This window comes from Gavialis gangeticus, unplaced genomic scaffold, assembly GCF_001723915.1.
Source record: "Gavialis gangeticus isolate Ggan-Ray unplaced genomic scaffold, GavGan_comp1, whole genome shotgun sequence".
Classification (NCBI taxonomy): Eukaryota; Metazoa; Chordata; order Crocodylia; family Gavialidae; genus Gavialis; species Gavialis gangeticus.
Window position 1 is genome coordinate 358,372 of NW_017728980.1, and position 18,608 is coordinate 376,979.

The following is an 18,608-nucleotide window of genomic DNA, read 5'->3' on the forward strand; positions in this document are numbered from 1 at the left end:
AGCCTCCTTCCAGGCAGACCTGTTCGTTTAGGATCTTGCCCCACCCTTACAGCCAAGCTGAGCCACACTTTCCCAGATATAGAAATGCCTATGGCTGAGCTCATGGGGCATTTCTTGGTGACACTACCCTGGTGGGTGCTGCACCCCCATGGCCATCTCACCCCTTTACTGACAGCCAGATGCTTCCACTGTTGCAAAAGGACCATGTTAAACCCCACAGGAAGGATCCTAGAACCCATTTTCATTTAATTTCCATTGACCTGTACTTCTTGCAGTCTGGCCGATAGACAAGTATTTTAAGCAGTAAGTAAGGGCCAGGCTGGGAAGGGCAGTGCCCTCCTTCGTCAAGCAAAGCATGCGAATTCCAGCCACAGACCATTAAAGTGTAACCAGGTTAAAGCCTCCCCAGGTGCTCTCAATCCCTGGCCCTCCCTAGCCAGCCAGCTTTTAACGTCTTCCCACTCATCCCACCTTTAAACTGGGTGTGTGTGTGCATGTGTGTGCACAAGGGGCAGTGGGGTGAGGGAAGATAAGCTTCAGAGAAAGCTCTTCACTGAAGGCTGCTTCTCACCCAGACATCAGAGGGGAACTCTGGACCGGCACAAACTAATCTACATCCCCCCTACACCCACACAGCATCTCAAAGTAACAGCCCTACTTGAACTTGGCTGCACCTGTCATGCAATAGCAGAAGCAGGGGAGCTAATCTCAGGTATGTCACTAGGCTAGAGGGAAGGCTAGAAGAGGAGAGGGTGTACCATAATTAAGCTCCCTTTGGAAGAAAGCCACGAAAAAAACGAAAAAAGGAGACAAAAGTGGTGGGGAGGGACATAACTGCAGAGAATCACCCATGCCCCTATCCCTGGCTGGCCTGAACTAAGTGGGTCTCACATTTCTCCAGCACATTAGTTTCTGCCTAAAAATCACACATGAGCTGGGTTCATTCAAGCACACAGGAGCCAGATTGCCTCCTGCCAACCTGGAGGCAATGGGAAGAGTAGCACGAATTTCAGCATGTCTATCCAAGGGCATCATGGGTGGGTGAAGTGTCCAAAGCAGCATCCTGGCCCTGGGCAGTCCCTTGGCCAAAGCAAAACCAAACTGCTGCCACATTTACCATTTTGTTTCATGTTCAGACTCCCACAAGTATGAAGAGCTGGTGTCACAGGCAGGGACTGGCCCATGACTAACTGCCTCTAGGACATGTTCCCAAGAGAAGGCAACAACTTACCTGATCAGCAATTCAGAGCTCTTGTTACCAGTCTGGAAGGGCTGTGCTGTCCCAGCCTCTGTCAGGGTGGACAGTAGTTATGTGCTAGTTCTAATAGTGTGAATCAAGCTAACATCAGGCTGCAGCTCCCTATGGAATTGAGTGAGAGAATGGAGGGGGCAACAAACCCATGACTACCGCACAATACTGGAGACCAGCTCCAAAACCCTGTCTCTCCACACCCTGGTAGGGGGGATCCCCAACATTGGGAAGGAGTGGAAAACAGCCCACTCAGTCACAAGGCAGAATTTGCTACCTCCCCGGTAGAAATCCAAATATGATTTCTCAACACAGGCACTGATAAATGGACCAGAGGTGACATGTGGCATGCTAGTGCCTCCTGCTGCTGGCAGCTCACACCACAGCTGCCGGTAGCCCCAGGGCCCACACAACTTGGCTTTCTCGTATGTTAAATGACTCCTGGCAGTCCGTCACTGCTGAGAATGAGACCAAATCATTTACTGTTTGGAAAGTTTACTTCTTGGATTTGGACTCCTCTGATCAGTGTCTGTCAAGCCTCCGCTGGCTCCTTAATGGCAAACTACTGGGTTCTTCCTGACTCGAGTAACATGTCTGCACAGATGCTCAGTAGTAACCTCCCTTGGGGAACTGAACAGTGTAAGATCAGCCAAGCAAACCAAAATGTACACTGTCCCGTTGTTGTCCTTCAGCAGCAGATCTCACATTGCTTCTTCCAAGGCAGGTAGCCCTGTGCAACTAGGGAGCAAGACTGTAGTAGAACTGGCTCCACGGCAGCTGTAGGGACAGACAGACAGCTGCAGCCTTGTCTCACTTCTCTTGGAATTCTGGGACCTTCAGCTTCAGCCGTTCTATTGAGTTTTTAAAGAAAACAGGGAGCTTGCAGACCAAATCAATCTGCTTGTCCCCTCCGGTCCCCAGGGGCAGGGTGAGCCCATGGGCATGCAGGTGGAGGGGAAGGTGACGTGCTTTCGCCTGTTCCAATCCCAATCTCCTCAAGGCATCCTCAGGAAGCTTCTACACAAAAGACAGATGGATGACAGCAGTGCTCAAATATTAGGTGATGCCCTACACCCTTCTTCTCCCCCCCCACACTACTGAAGACCACAGAGAACAAGACCTCTGTAAGCAATGCAAACTGCAAGTGCAAGAGACACAGAATGGCCAGAGGCTGCCAGGCACCACCGGGGCCTACAAGATACCTGCCTAAGGGAAGCTTCCTAGGAGCCCTACATGTTACCCCTCTGACCCACTGACAAACAGCATGGTCTGTAAGCCAGGATAAGGCAGAAAATAGGATCTCCCATGATCATTCCTGTCTGCCTCACACAGAACAAAGCATCTGAGAATTTGAGTTGACTGAGGCCACAGGATCTGCTTGCAGCCCCCACCCACTTCCTGGGTAAAGAGGCTCTGGAATCCTCAGGGGGGTGCCCACTTACCCTTGTGAGATGCCCCAGATCTGTGGGGTGCAGAAGTCTTTAGCATATCCCCTCCACCTTTTGCTTAAGGAAAGAGGCTTTGGGAACTTTCTAGTGGTGGTGATGCCTGCAGCCCCCAGAGTGAGATGCCTCAGGATCTTCCTTGTGTGAAGGAAACCCATCCTCTTAGGGTTAGAGCGAAGCATTATGACGACACAGGTACATCGTGCCTGCAAGGTCATCTGGATACTGGACCACACAAAGTATCCAGCAGGATATTTGGGACTGAGCTCATTGGCCTCTGTTCTACTCAGAGCCTCAAACTCAGAACAGCTTTCACCTGCTGGGAGGCTGACTGGATAACTCCAGTTCCTTGGTATGGAGGGGCTAGATGCATCAAGCTCTATACAGGCAAAGGTGTACTGCCAGGACAAGATTAGCAACATGGCTCCTACCAGACTGGGGAGTCTTTCCAGGGAGCTGGGGTTGCAGAAGGAACACAAGGCCCTGCAACTGTCTCTCCCCCACCCTCAAGGCCCAGCAGCTGCAAATCCTTTTTTCATCATTATGCCCCCCCTTACCTGAGGTGCCAGCTTGCTCCAGTGTGAGTATTTATGATCCCCAAGGACCGGACACCCCAGGCCATAGGCCAAATGAACCCGAAGCTGGTGCTTCACTCCTGAATAAGCAAGAGGTGGGAGGAAAGGGAGAAAGGGGCAGAAAAAACAGATATTAAATCACAGCCTGGGTCTCATTTACCTGAACATGTCCATTACCCACCCAGACTGTCTGCCAAACCAAACCAAAACTCAAAATTGTGAGTAGGTATCAACTGGATAATCCTGTCAGGGCTCACTCCAGCAGCCAGTAAGGTCTGCACCAAACAAGCACTCAAAGGGGAGCTTGGACACACAGTTGGTCTTCAAAAGCATGGGCATAGACTGGTTACTCTCACCTCTATCCTTGGGAAAACCTTTGAAAAAATTATTAAGGATCACATTTGTGGGAGTCCAGTGGGGAAAACAATGCTAAAGGGCAACCACCACAGATTCACAGCAGGTAGATCCTGACCGATTAACCTTGTTTCTTTTTACAACCAGGTCACAAAACGCTAGACACAGGAATCGAGGTGGATATCATCTACTTGGATTTTAAGAAGGCCTTTGATACGGTATCTCTTTATATTCTTATAGATAAACTGAGTGACTGTGATGTAGATGATTACACGGTCAGGTGGTGTCAAATTGGCTTAGGGGTCACACCCAGAGAGTGGTGGTGGATTGGTCAGTATTGACCTGGAAAGATGTGGTCCTTGGACTGGTGCTGTTCAATGTCTTCATCAGTGACTTGGATGAGGGCGTGGAAAGCACTGTGTCCAGATTTGCAGTTGATACCAAATTATGGGGTAAAGTTAACATACCAGAGGGTAGGGAATGAATCCAGGTGGATCTGGACAGGTTGGAAATGTGGGCGGAACAGAATAGTATGCAGTTCAATAAGGACAAATGCAAGGTGCTCCACCTAGGGAGAAGGAATCACTAGCATGCTTACAGGCTGGAGGAGGACTTTCTCAGCAGCACAGCAGCAGAAAGGGATCTTGGAGTCACTGTCAACTCCAAGATGAACATAAGTCATCAATGTGATGATGTGATCAGTAAAGCTAACCGTATTTTATCATGCATTAGCAGGTGCATGACAAACAGGTCCAGGGAGGTGATACTTCCCCTTCATGTGGCATTTGTCAGGCCGCAGTTGGAGTACTGTGTCCAGTTTTGGGTACCACACTTCAAGAGAGATGTGGACAACCACAAGAGGGTTCAGAGGACCACTCATATGGTTAGGTGCCTACAGGCAAAGCCCTATGAGGAGAGATTGAGGGCCCTGCATCTCTTCAACCTCTGCGAGATAAGGCTGAGAGGTGATCTTGTGGCCATTTACAAATTCATCTGGGGGGCGAACAGCAAGGAATAGGAGATGCTGTTTACCAGGGCACTCCTTGGGGTAACTAGGAACAACGGCCACAAACTGACGGAGAGCAGATTTAGGTTAGACATAAGGAAGAACTTCTTTATGGTAAGGGTTGCCAAAATCTGGAGTGGGCTCCAAGGGAGGTGGTGCTCTCCCCTGCCTTGGGGGTCTGTAGGAGGGGGCTAGACATATACCTGGCTGGGGCTGTCTGACCCCAGTGATCTTTCCTGCCCCAGGCAGGGGGTTGAACTCTATGATCCGCTAAGGTCCCTTTGAACCCAAATATCTATGAATCTATGCTCCTTTCAGATCTATTTCAATCTTATTTAATAGGCTGCTCTGCCAAGTCCTGAATGGCTGGACACACCCAGGGTTAGATTGGGTCCTCCTTTCAGGCTATGGTTGTCCCTCTCATAACAGTTACTTCCACAGAGGCAGTGAAGGAAGCTCACAAGACTAACAAATGAAAGCTCTGAGCATTAAACCTCCCTCCCATGGGTCACAATATGCCTTACCTGTGATTGGCTGGAGCTCCAGGAGGGAGCAAGAGGCAGAGCTAGCCAGAACACGGTATCGGGTCACTGCACCCTGAGCAGCTCGGTCCTTACGCAATTTGACCAGCTTTCCTTCCTCAGAAGACAGGCGATAGTTTGGTGCCAGCGTCATCTGAACCAGAGGGAGAGGGTGGGTCAAGAGAAATACCTCTGCACACTAAGAGCAAAGGAAACAAAGGAGAGGTCCCCATTGGGGGTAAGTTCACCTACCTTATAGTGGGACTTTTGGCTCTGCACTTCCTTCTCCACAATGGGAATCTCCACCACCCCCTCTGAGGGGACTGGGACCCCCACACTGATTGCCCTGGGAAGAGAACAAAGTCAATAAGGGGCAGCTCTAGCCTCTGCAGGCCACAATCAGCTGTGTCAGGGAGGGGAGACATGCTTCTTTTTTACTCCTCTCCTCTCTCTCTCCAAGCCCAGCTACAGAGGTTACAACCCTGCAAAAGAAGACTCTTAGTTGATGACAAACCAGTGTCCAGCACTCACAAGCAGCTGAAGTACGATTTTCTTCATGTCTCTAAGGGTCTTGTTATACCTTACACCAAGTTGCACAAATGTTACTCAGTGTTAATGGCACCTCAAGTTTTGAGCAGTCAGTTTGAGCCCAGCCCAGAAAGCAGAAGTAGCAGTGGCAGCAGCCGGGCAGACAGGTTGATCTTTCCCTGCCTGCTCTCTGGGATGGACAGCATGGATAGCCACAAGCAAGCAGAGGGGATGGGGGGATTAAGTGGGGAGGGGATCTGGGGATTCAGTGAGTTTGATCCAGGCCAGTGAAGGAAGCTGGGGGCAGGGGGAAAGAGACATAGAAGAGTTACACTAAGGTGCAGCTTAGAGTTGGCTATGCCTTAGGGTAACATGAGCTATGTAACACAGATCAAAAATAATCCTGTCATGGAGTGGCATAACTTTGAGCTGCATAATGCATGCTTAAAACTAGTTTCAGGTGTTAAAGTGTGGACAACCTGGGTGTTAAAAGCTTGAGAAGCTGCCCAAAATTACCATGCAGCAAGACCTTGAGGTCTCGTGGTGTCAGAAACAGCATCAGAGCTCCAAGGTTCTGCCCCCTTGCAAAGGTCGCATCCCCCCAACATAGATGGCTGAAGAGTGCAGGATGCCTTCTTCAGTAACTCTCCTATGAATGCCAGAGAAAGAATATAAAATCCTCCTACCCCTACACAGGCTGTGTAGACAGCCCCTACCACCCAAAGGAGCAAAAGGGGTAAATCTGTCTCCTGACTTATGCATCATGCATACAGCACATAGTAACAAGCAATTAGGTCTAGCATCTAAATGTTCCATGTTTGACTCCCCAGCACAGTGCAACCAAACCAGAACAGATAGTGCTTCCATCACTCCCCATGGGAGTACACAAAAACACGATTACGCATGGACAGTTCAGGGTCCATTCAGCAGTTCAAAGACAGTCCAAGCCATTGCCTCAGTGGTTTCTGTGACCTATGGAAATCACCAAGGGAAAGCCATCTAGTTTCTAAGAGAGAGGTGCAGTGGCTTGAAGAATCACTGCCAGCCCTAGTTCCTCCCCTCTGCTGCCAGTCTCTGCAGAAACTCCAGTCTGAATGGGTGGGGGGAGACCATTCTTTCCTCTCACCTCAAACGGTGTTTCCTGAGAGCAGTGTGGGAAACATATACTGTTTCTGCCCACACTAACACTAGTCATCTTTTACAGGGCACATGTCCTTCCAACAAACCAAACCCAAAGACTTCTCATACCTGTATTTCTTCTCCACCTGACGAGTTTTAAAGAGATGCTGGATCTGATGAGCTATGTCACTGTTCCTTGCTAGCACCATCACACCTGTTGTCTCCTTATCCAGCCGGTGACACAAGTGCAGGGGTTCAGCTTTCATGCCATTCAGCATCTTTGCCAAAATGGGCAAAACATCAGTGATGCAATTTTTGACACCAGGTCCACCTGCATGAATGAAGGGGTAGCAAGATATTAAAAACAGGTTAGAGCATGCAGAAGAACTCCCTGGGGAAACAGCATTCCCTAAGCACAGAGCCAATGACAACAAGCTCTGTCAAGGAGCCTACAGAAAGAACCTGGCATTTCATGGACTAAAACATCCTTTTGGAGACTTATTAGTCACACAGACTCTCACAGTCTAGAGCAGATTTGCTGAAACACTTCCAGATCTTAGCCTGACTAGCAACTCTGGGGGCTCTAGAACTCTGGCCACTGGGTTCAACACAGACTCACAAAACAAACGCACAGGACTTGCCCTAAGTGCCTACCCAAGCCATGCGACGTGACCCTGAGTTGATAATTATCATCACTGTTGCCTTTAAAACTGAATCAGGACAGAAAACCCTAATATTATCAGGAAAGAGAGAGAAAGAGATTGAGAGAAAGAGAAAGGAGAGTGAATATGTTATTAGCTCACCCTGCTTTCCCACAAAGCTAATATAAGAAATATTATGGGCTACAGCTCCACTTCAGAGTCACTGCTGAAGTCACCATTAACCAGGCTCGATTTAGACATAAAAAATGATGGCCTCCATCACACAGGAAACTAGACTAGATAACAAAGGTCCATTCTCACTTCGCATTCTATGAATCAGCAGGATGGAGTCTCACAATGATTTGAGTGATATTTGGAGCCAAAAATCAATTAACATTACTTAAGGTAACACAGGACCAGATGCTCTGGTAGCCTACAGCGAAAGGGTTAGTCAAGTCCCCATAATGAGCTACTTCTCCCAGAGCTGCTAATACACAATCGTAGCATCAATACTGGCATTGTACAACAGACTCTCTGCCCCCCACTCACCATGCACAGGGATGCCATAAGGCTTGTTAATCACCACAATTTTCTCATTTTGGTACAGGATCCCATTCTTTAGTGCTTTGGCCAGCACATTGGGATGAACCCGCTGGAGCTGCCTGCTGAACCTGTCAAGTTGACGGACCCGTCTCAAGAGCGGCGATTTGGGCTCCTGCAAAGATCAAGAATTACTATTAGTGGAGAAAGGATGGTTTTATGTGACAGGGATTCAGGGAGCAGAGTTTAACTCCTGACCCTGCCACAAACTTTTTCTGCAACTCAGCTTACTCCCTGGGTCTGCTTCTGCCCCTCATTTCACATGGTGTTGCTAGGATAACATCAATAACGCATTAGAGAGAAGCTTAGTGTGTGAGAACGATCGCAGGCGCTGCCCCATACTCCCATCACAACTGCCACCCCACTGGATCTCACGTGACGCAGAGGCCTGTGCCAAATTAATCCAGTGCCTGCGTTTCCCTGACTAGCTTGGGTTTCAACATTTGCTGCATACAGGCCCAAGAGCCTGGAGACCAGGATATCATTTTAATCCCTGCTGAGCACAGTTCTCTGAGCAGTGAGGAGCAGACCATGGGAAGTAAGAGGCAGCAAAAGGTCAGATGAGGCTTTTGCCATGGCTGTCCTGCGCCTGCTCCAGTCCAGGAGTTACAAGTATATTTGACCTGAGAACTACAACGCTGCAGAAGCCAGTGTCGGCAGAGGATGGGGGCACTCGTCACAGCTACAACGGTTTTAATTTAGTTTGTATCTGAAGCAGACGCACGTACAGCCCCAGGTCCCGGCGGCGGCGTCGGGCCCGCCTCACAGGCACGTGCTCCGACCCCGCGGGGCATGTTGGGACCAACGCGCTCTCACCTCGCCCCTCGACTCCTCGCGCTGCTGAGCCCTCAGCTTCTCCACCAGCTGCTCCGCCGTGGCCGCGGCGCCCAGCGTCTGCGAGGCAGAGAAAGGCCGCAGCCCCGCCCCGCACAGCTGCAGCCCAAGCCTGCCGCAAGCCGCCATCTCGCAGCTTCCCCACCTAGGGGCGGAGCTCCGAGCCCCGCGCCGCCGGCGCGCCAATGAGGCGCCGAATCAGCAGGAGGCTCGGCGAGTCATCGAGAGAACGTGCGCAGGAATTGGCCGAGACTTCACACCTTCCACCCAATGGCTAGGGACACAGCGGGGCGGAGGCGGGATCGCTCTCGCGGCACCAATGGCAGATGACGACCTAGGGTCGGCGTTCGGAATGCTATCCAATGAGAGCGCAGGGAGTTGTGCGACTTCGGCCCAATCACGCCCCGCGATTTAAACGGCGGCGGACACGGCGGTTGGCTCCAGCAACGGTCGAGCCCACGGAAGCAGCCGCGGCGCGAGCAGGTACTGTGGCCCCCAGCGGCCCTGCGCGGACGGCGCCCCAGCTGCGGCGCGCGGCCTGGGGTGTCGGGCGCGGCCCTAGTCCTCCCGTGGCGGCCTCGAGCCGGGCTCTCCGCCTCTGCCGGCCTCGCGGAAGGGCGAGAGCGGGGCCTGCTCTTGAGCGCCGGTAGTGCCGGCTGTGGCTTTGCTCCTCCAGCCGCTGGGGAGCAGGCGGCGGCGGCACGAGCTCCTCTTGCACGTGGCTTCACGTTCTCAGAGTAAACTGGGGGTCGCTGTCGGACCCGCCTGTGTCTAGTTCAAAACCAGGATCTGCTTCACGATCTTGACCTAAAACGAACCTGGTTTTGTGGGGAGAGGAAAAACTTCGGGGTTCTTGCAGTGCAGCCTCTTCCTCTCCGCCAAGGATCGCTCCAGCTCTTCTTCCTGTCCTAGTGGTCTCCAAGTGCTTCCACCTCGAATAGGGGTGCACGATAGAGATGTTTTGGGCTGATACCAATAGCTGATCTGTAAGTAGCAGTACCTGCTGATTAGGGCTGTGCAAGGCTTTGGTGTCTGAAGTAGCACGTCCAGATTGAACCGCTGGCTTCCTTAGGCTTTCTGAAGCGGTTCGGAAAACCTTTGGAGCCACTTCGGAGATCCGGCCATAGGGTATAATGGGGAATCAATGAAACATTTATAACTTTGTTTGGTTTTTTTGCCTGATTTGGATTAAATTTGCGGGGGTGGTAGCCCCTGCCAAGAGCATGAAGCCTGCCAAGTTTCAAGAAGATCGATGCAGGGGGTTAGGGGGAACTGCACCTCAAGCTGCAGACAAGCAAAACTCATGACATGGGTGCTTGTCTTGTGGGGGGAGGACGACACCTCCGGAATATTGCAGGCCTGGCTGCTAAGCTACTGTGTTACCAGTTACCAATCAATTGTGACTCAATCTGGGACCAGCTCAATGCACAGTTGCTAGCTAATGTAACCAGTTAATTAGCAGCAATTAACACCTACAAAACCACAGACTAAAGAGAGGAAATAATCAATACAGACAATCAACTGCTCCAAGATGGAAAAGGTCAGTTGCACAAGCACCCATGTCATGAGTTTTGTCTGTCAGCAGCTGGGGGTGCAGGGCCCCAGAACCTCCCTGCACTGATCTCCTTGACAGGTGGCAGGCTTTGTGGCCTCAGCAGGGGCCACCATCCCTGGAGCTTTCACCCTGCTGTGCTTTAACACACACAGTGTCACCCATGTCACAAGCTTTGCATCTCGAGCTGCTCACAGGCAATACCCCCAACCCCCTGCATCAATTTTCTTGAAATTTGGCAGGCTTTGGGGACTTGAAACAGTGAGATAGCTAAGACTTGAAAAAGATCTAAAGTATGCATATTGTTACCTCTTAGCTCTGTGTTCTTGGGGAACCCTGGCACAGGACGCAGCCTGTCTGAATCGCAAAGAATCCCCCCCCCAACAAGAACTGATTACAAAAGACAATGAAGATGCAGTGGGAGATGCACCTAAAACCCTCCAGCAGGCTTTGTGGCTTCAACAAAGCCTGTGGTATAATACATACATGTGACATGAGTTTTGCTTGCAAGAATTTGGGGTGCAGTTCCCCCCAAACCCCTGCACTGATCTTCTTGAAACTTGGCAGGCTTCATGCTCTCAGCAGAGGATGCCACCCTTGCAAGTTTCATCCAAATCTGACAGAAAACAACAAAGTTATAGATATTTTATTGATTCCCCATTATACCCTATGTCTGGAACTCTGAGGTGGCTTCGGAGCCTCTTTGGCCAGATCAAATCGGGAACCTGGTCAGGAGCTCTGGATCAGATCCCTGGCATCTGAAGCAGCCAGATCAAATATCTGCCTACTCGCATAGGCCTACCGCTGATATGATCCAATTTCCATACGCAGCTCGGCAGCTTCAAGTGCAGCGTCCCCTGGTGAGTCTTGTGAAGGACAGGGGGAGGGGAAAGGGTGGGGGGGCAGGTCGAGGCCCCTGTGGTTAGGGAGGGGCTGGGGTAGGGCACGGGACAGAGCTGTAGTTTGCTGGAGTTGGGGGGTGGCTCCCACCACTGCACACACCCCAGAAGGACATGGGGGACACATGCCATCGGATCTGCGTGTGGGGAAAGGGTGGGCTGCTACTGCAGGCTGGGGCTGAGCTGGGCTCTGCTGGGGTGGGGGGGGCGGTGGTGCTGGACAGGGGTTATTTGGGTGGGAGGTTGCAGCCACCACAAAATTCACCATAGTCCCCTGGCCCCAGCCTGCAGCAGAAGCCTGCCCCATTTCATCCAGATCCAGGGGCCACATGCCCCAGTAAGCCCTCCCAGGTTGCATGGAGCAGTGGCAGCCTGCTTAACGCCTTGGGACAGGACTGAAAGAGGGCCAATGTTGTGCCTGTCTTCAAGAAAGGGAAGAGGGTGGACCCAGGCAACTATAGGCCAGTCAGCCTAACTTCTATCCCAGGGAAAATCCTGGAAAAGCTCATTAAAGCATCTATGTGCAATACGCTTGCGGAAGGTAAGATTCTGAATGACAGCCAACACAGCTTTGTCGTGGGTAGGTCTTGTCTTACTAAACTCATCTTCTACAACCAGGTTGCTTGCCACCTGGTCACGGGAGACGTGGTAGATGTTGTATACCTAGACTTCCAAAAGGTTTTTGATTTAGTATCCCACAATATCTTTGTAGGAAAACTGGAAGATTGTGGGCTCAGCTGCTTAACAGTTCAGTGGATGGGAAGCTGGCTCCAGGGCAGGACCCAGAGTTCTCATGAAGTGGCCAGTGGGGTACCCTCAAGGGTCCCGTGCTTTTGAACATCTTTATCAATGATTTTGATGGGGGAGTGAAAAGCTTGCTGGGCAAGTTTGTGGATGACACCAAGTTCTGGGGCAGTGTGGCCATGTCAGAAGATAGGTTACAGATACAGGCAGACCTGAACAGGGCTCGAGTGTTGGGCAGAATGGAACTAGATGAAGTTTAACACTTTCAAGTGTGAGGTGCTCCATCTGGGCGTACACAACCCTCAACATGCATCCAGGCTTGGTGGTGACAGCTTGACTTGCACCATGGCCAAAAGGGACCTAGGGGGCGATGAATGTTAGAGGAGTGCATCAGGAGCTTGGTGAACAGCTGTTTACTAGGGTACCCCTGGAAAAGACCAGGACCAATGGATACAAACTCCTGGAAGGCTGCTTTAGGCTTAATACCAGGAAAAACTCCATCACACAGTCAGGGTGTCCAGACTGTAAAATTAACTCCCTCCAGTGGTGGTACAGTCACCTACCCTGGAGGTTTTCAAGAGGAGACTGGACAGTCACCTCACTTAACCCCAGTTGTGTTCCTGCCTAGAGGCGGGGGGCAGGGCTGGACCTGATGATCTGCAAAGTCCCTAACAATCTATGAACAGACTTACCAGCTAGATGCTGCTCTCCATCTCGGCAATCTGATCAGTATTGGCCCATATGGATGGTTAATAACTGGCCATTGGTATCGGCCCAAAAAAAATCTTTATCAGTGCATCCCTATATAGCATGGTTACCTGATGTATTTAACTCTTGGGTGAGAGGTGGGTGTACACATGGCCTCGGTAGCATCTAAATTCTCTTTTTTCTTCAAGGAAAATCTTCAGGAACTGGTATATTGTCATAAGGAGGGAATCCAGAGTCTCTAGTTTTTCCCCAAATGCTTAGGCAGTCTGGCAGATGCATGGTTTTTGATCATTGCTAACCAGAATGCAATTTAGTTATCTCCAAGTTGCTCAGACAGCATTTTACGCAGAGCTGGTTGACATGGACAGTATTTGGGTTTTCAGTACGGGTAGGTAAAGCAGGCCTTATTTGATTTGGATTTGGCTGGAATTGTGGACAGTAACTCAATTCGTTGAGTTGGATCGCTGTCCCCAATTTGATTCGGCCGAATCTCCACTGAATCGAATCAGCAACTGAAGTTTCTCACAGCCCTAGCTTTCAGTACAGTTCTTTATTAAGCAAGATACTAAAGCAAAACATGAGAAGTGTGTAGCAGGAAGGGAGCAGAAAGTTAGGGAGAATGATCTTTGCACTCTTGAGTAGAAAAGCTTAGGGTAGAAGCAACATTATTAGGATATCACTGTCCTAGTCTGGGTTAATTAAGAATGTCTTGTGAACACCTTCCCTCCACATAATTATGCAGGTTGCCTTCCCTTCTCTTTGCTTACATAAGAAGTCTTACACTGAAAAGTATTACCTGCTTTTAATGCAAGATCAGTTAAAGGCAAAACAAGTATTATATGATTAGTAAGTGCTCCATGAACCAGTTTCAGAATCTTTACATTAGACCATTATAAAATAATAATTTGTAGGGTCCCCTAGAAAGTATTCATTATACTAAAAAAGGCACAGAGCTATCTTTAAACAATTCTATCTACCTTCCTTCCCAAGAAAGAAGCCTTAAATCCCAGGGGAGTTCATCACCCTGTTGCTTGTCCCCAGTGGCAACGTATCATTTGGAGATCTTGGATTCTGCGTCTACACAGACCCTCTTGGCAGGTTGTTCTAGTACCTCAGTATCTTTTTCTGTAGTTTCACTATGGCCTCTCTTGGTTTCTAGCTCTTGTGCTTCTGCTCCAGCCTCTTTCTCCTTGCAGTGTGGCATTTCAATACGGCCCCTGCGCACAAAGTGGTGGATCCGGGACTCTAAACCTTCACACTTGGGGCGATCCAGCAGTGGTTTGTAAGTGCGGGCTTTCACTCCCTCAACAAAACTGCTGACCTGGTTATGGATTGGAGGCTTCACTTCTCTCCAGAGGACCTTATCGTTGTTCCCCGAGTCTGTAACATACAAGGAAGTAAATCAGTTGCTTAAACAACCCAGATGACTGGTTTCTGAAAAAGTTTTGTTCCCTCTGACTTACTGCCACTGTTATCTAACAAAGCAGTTTTCCTACCTGTTCCTGTGGGCACACTGACAGAATCTAGCCCCTGTAATATGTTATATAGCATATGGGTTTTGACTGCATAATTGGCCCAGAGTTGCTGTAGGTGAGTAATATTGAATTCCTGAACTTCTTGGTCATAAATCCACTGGATGTTTTCAAACTCGCAGTCATAAAGAACCAGAGGAAATTCCACTGCCATGCTGCAAGATGGAGAGAGGGAGACATTTACCTAATGATGCAATGGTATAGTGAAAAGAAAGCTACAAAAGTGATGACTTGGAGAAAGCAAAGAATGGAGGTCTGAAGTATTAGCACAACCTTTTGTAGAAAAGATTAAAATTGGCTCACTGCCATCTTGTACAGAAATTGCTGATTTGACAGCTCTTTAATCCTATGAGTTGTGCTTATGGTTTTACCACACACTTAAGAACTTTAGCTTTCTTCTGGGAAGAGTCAGAGGTTAGTATAAAACTGTTCCATGAGGTAGTGTTTGAAGATTGTAAAAAGATGTTAAATATGAGGGGTTGCTGGGCCCAATTTATGACAAACTGCTTAGATGCTGACAAGAAAAAGTAGTATAGCAGGAGTGCTTACAGAAAGAGGTGTTGGTGTACATAAATGCTCTGAAATGATTCTAGGGATTTGCCCGATACCCTTCTACTCATGCAGGTAAAGGCGTGATGGGGTCACAGTCGCACTTCCTGCTATGCCACATGTACATGGCAGGAGGCATGATTGTGGGACCATGCATTAGATCCCATAAACACCTTAGTTGCTTGTGCACTGGAAAGAAGCAAGCTCCTACAGCTGAGAGCCCCTTCAACTGGGGAGCTTCCAATCACAGGGGTGCCCCATACACCCCTGGGGTTGGGGACTGTCAGTCCTGTGATCTTCCAGGTTAGGGGGTACATGAAACCCCATCTGGGTCTTTGTACCCTGCGCATCAACAGCTGTGGGACTTTAGGCCCCTGTACTGCTAGGATCCAGAGTTGGCAGCTGTTGGGGCTGAGAGTCCCCTCAGTTTTGGAACTCCCAGCTCTGGCTAGGCATGGTGCACCCCTGTGGCTAGGAGCCCTGTCAGCTGATGGGGTTCCCAGATGCAGGGGAGATGGTGTTACATATGCATAATAAGGCTCAATGGCAACCAGCTATAAAGTTAGTACACACTTCCAAGGTCTAGCTTTATAGCTGGTTGGAGCTTTTTATGGTATGACAGCTGGTCATGTAGCTGGTTTCTAGGTAATTGCACAGTTAACCAGTTATTGGGTAACTGTGATACCTGTAACATGTAGAGGAGGTCTAAGTCATTTACCTGTACTGTGGTTTTCGAGGGTTCTTCTCCACATCCAGTAGCTTGTCAATAATCTCTGGGTCCTCCATCCTCTGCCCAATTAGGAAGAGGATTGCCATCATACAGCGGACTTGATGATAGAGGAATGCCAGGCCTGTTACTTCAAACTGACACAGTTGGAAAGGGTCCTGTAGCCCAATATCTTGGCCTCTATCCACCAGTTGCACTTGTGCAGTGAGAATAGTCCTTTGGAAGTTTATCACACCGTTGGCTACATCCATCTTGCACAAATTGCGGAAGTCATGAGTCCCTATGTATTTTTGGGCTGCAGCATTCATGAGTGCTACATCCAGGTCTGCACGTGGAAAAAAATAGCGATAGGTCCTCTTGAGGCAGTTGAATCTAGCACTGAAGCTGGGCTCTACAGGAGCCCAGGCTAGGACACGTATATCAGGAGGAAGTACTCTATTTAGAATATGGGTATAGCGCATCTCATCCACAAAACTACTGGCTCTCTCTTCCAAGCCATCTTCATGACCATTTACTTTTTTTCCTTCTGAAGTGTTTGAACGGAGGTCCAAGGAAATCACCTGCATGATTTGGAAAAAGGGAGGTTAAACTACAAAACATCAAGATGTCAAGAGGAGTCACTGGTCCTCTCTGGTGTATTTTAATAACTAGGCCTAGTAGAGCAAATGATATAAAGTATATGGCTGAGTATGGAGGTGGCAGGAAGGAAGAGTGGCTTGCTCCAACATTATTGCTTTGACAATTTACATTCCTTAAGGTGGAAGTCCTAGTAACCCATGGAATATAGGCAAGCTGGAAGACACCCACTCTATGCTGATTTGGAGGAAGTATTTTTAGCAATAAAGTTAGTTCAGTTCCTTTGCTAATTCATTCTTTAAATTCAACAAAGGTGTCAATTTGTCAGTAATAAAGAGAAATGTCTATAGGGCACTAGTAAGTATTAATCGGCATTAAACTACCTTAGTTAATATGAAGGTGCTTTAAACTAGGCAGGTGTCGACCATTTGTGGCCATGGACCACTGCTTGTGACCCAACCCATGCTGTGAGTCGCACATCTTCACTACATGCTGTGAGTGCCGAAGCCAACTGCGTGTACCCTCGCTGCTAGTCCCTCTCCACAACAGCAGTGAGGAAGGTTAAATCCTGTGGAAAGGGCATGTGCAGGCACGTGAGAACAGTAGGAAGGGGATGGCATGGCAAAGTTGCTTGCCACCAGTCTCCCCCAGCTGATCCAGTTCTCACAGGCTGTAGGCTGCCAACCACAGATTTTAAACTGAAGCCAGTATTCCCTTTCTTCAGGGCAGGGATCATCAACCTACCACATGTTTGTGCAATATGTCATTTTATGGCTCTGTCAAATACCACCTCTAGTTCATGGACTGTGTCATGTTACTATGACCAACCATTAAGGAAAGGTTGCAGACCACTGACCTAGGAAACATTTTTATAACTGCATTCACACTAGAAGTTATGTCCCCTCAATGAATAGCTGAACCAATGTGAAAGCTGTGCATAGATATGACTTAAATAATTTAGACCAGGGTGCTTAACGCCCCCAGCCTGTAGGCCACATCTGGCCCAGAGCCATGTCATCCAGTCCCTGAGGCTTCCCACAGATCTGGAAATTTGGTGGAGTGGTGGAAATTAACACTGCCACTGCTCCTCTGCAACCAAATTTCCAATGCATGAATGGCATGATTGGGCCCACAGACCAACCTGGCACTGCTCATCTGGTCTGTGGGGCCAAAAGGTTGGGTACCACTGATTTTAAACCATTCTATCATATTAGTTTTGGAATATTCTTTAGAAATAAGAAACTAGTTAAATCAACAATATAGTTTAAGTTGATATACTTAACACAATCGTACTTAATAGGATCTTAAATTTCACAGTGTATAATACCACTATGAAAGCAAGCTATGGTTAAAATGAACTATGAGCACCTTGTTACTTTATATATTATAAATGATTGTCACGATTGCTTTCATATCATTAAAACCAGTCTGTATTTTCAAAGAGTAATACAGTATTTCTTTATCCTTTATAGTTTGCACTGGCTTCACTGTAACATCTACTGGAGTGATCATAAAGGACCACATATCCTCCCACACACAAAATGCACAGCATAACCATGACACAATATCCCCTTGTGAATAAAGAGGCTAAATCAACTAAGTCCTAACCTGGAGCTCTTATGGAGAACCTAGTGGAAACACCCTTTGAGTTCCATAGCAGGACATCTAAATGTCCCTTGCCCCAGGGAAAAGTAACCATCTGGGCCAGTTAGCAGGCCCCAGACTCTCAAATTGATTCCTGATAACTTGTTTGCTTGCTTGCTTGCTTGGGTGAGTGTTCAAATCCAAGATTACTATAGTTGTATTACTTTGTTGCTAAAATGGCACAGTGTGCCTAGGGAGAGAGGAGATTGAGGGAGCTGAAGGGACAGTAAGCAGGACTTCGAAGGACCAGGGAGCTACAGTGACACAATCACCAGGACCTGCTTGTCTGAAGCAAAACTGGCTGCTTTTGTTATTTGGTATGTCAGCACTCTGACCTCCTTCCCCCACTCCTGTTTCAAAGAGGCAATCTTCCCTTTCCCAGGAATTGAACAAAGGAGGAGCTCTCTCTGAGGTGGTCCTACAGACCACTGGGAAAGCCAGGGACAGAAAAGACTTGGGACAGGGGCAGGCAACCCCTGCTTTGGTGCCAGAGTGTGGCATGCAAAGGCATTTTACTTGGCATGCACACCTTGAGGCAGACAGCAGGGAAGGGGCTGGGGCTGCACTGCCACAACAAGGATCAGGCCCCTTGTGACTCCTCCTCAGTCTGCCCCTGGCATACCAATATCTTACAAGTCGAGCCTGCAGGTATTTTGGCACTCTGTCCAAAAATGGTGCTGACCCCCAAGTAGGATCTCTAAGGAAGAAGTTTGTCTAGAAGCCATGTCAGGGCTGGCTTCAGGGGATCCTTAAGGAGGGAAACAAACAAAGCTTTCAGGGAGTCCTGACTCGCAGCATCCACTGA

The 18,608-nt window shown here is 48.9% G+C and overlaps 3 protein-coding genes across 6 annotated transcripts in view; 1 reads left to right on the top strand and 2 right to left on the bottom strand.

Moving 5' to 3' along the window:
- Positions 1-1,704: 1,704 nt before the first annotated feature.
- Positions 1,705-9,027, bottom strand: RPUSD4 (RNA pseudouridylate synthase domain containing 4). Its single transcript, XM_019508835.1, has 7 exons — positions 8,855-9,027; positions 7,988-8,153; positions 6,927-7,128; positions 5,403-5,496; positions 5,154-5,304; positions 3,252-3,349; positions 1,705-2,266 (listed from the first exon to the last, which is right to left on the bottom strand). The coding sequence occupies exons 1-7, from the start codon at positions 8,999-9,001 to the stop codon at positions 2,060-2,062; spliced, it is 1,065 nt and encodes a 354-aa protein (XP_019364380.1). The 5' UTR covers positions 9,002-9,027; the 3' UTR covers positions 1,705-2,059.
- A 225-nt stretch (positions 9,028-9,252) lies between these two features.
- Positions 9,253-18,608, top strand: part of HYLS1 (HYLS1, centriolar and ciliogenesis associated) — a 12,535-nt gene continuing 3,179 nt past the window's right edge. The window contains exon 1 of one of the 2 annotated variants that reach the window (XM_019508846.1): positions 9,253-9,355. The gene's annotated coding sequence lies outside the window, so the exon portion shown is untranslated. Of the gene's footprint in view, positions 9,356-9,635; positions 9,859-18,608 lie in introns of those variants that run through there. The other variant, XM_019508855.1, reaches the window with a different exon arrangement.
- PUS3 (pseudouridylate synthase 3) overlaps positions 13,559-18,608 on the bottom strand; it is a 29,460-nt gene continuing 24,410 nt past the window's right edge. For all 3 annotated transcript variants that reach the window (XM_019508815.1, XM_019508808.1, XM_019508802.1), the window contains 3 exons: positions 15,575-16,143; positions 14,272-14,462; positions 13,559-14,155 (listed from right to left, as the gene is read on the bottom strand). In XM_019508815.1, coding sequence (XP_019364360.1) covers positions 13,827-14,155; positions 14,272-14,462; positions 15,575-16,143 — 1,089 coding nt within the window. In that variant the 3' untranslated portion in view covers positions 13,559-13,826. The remainder of the gene's footprint in view (positions 14,156-14,271; positions 14,463-15,574; positions 16,144-18,608) is intronic.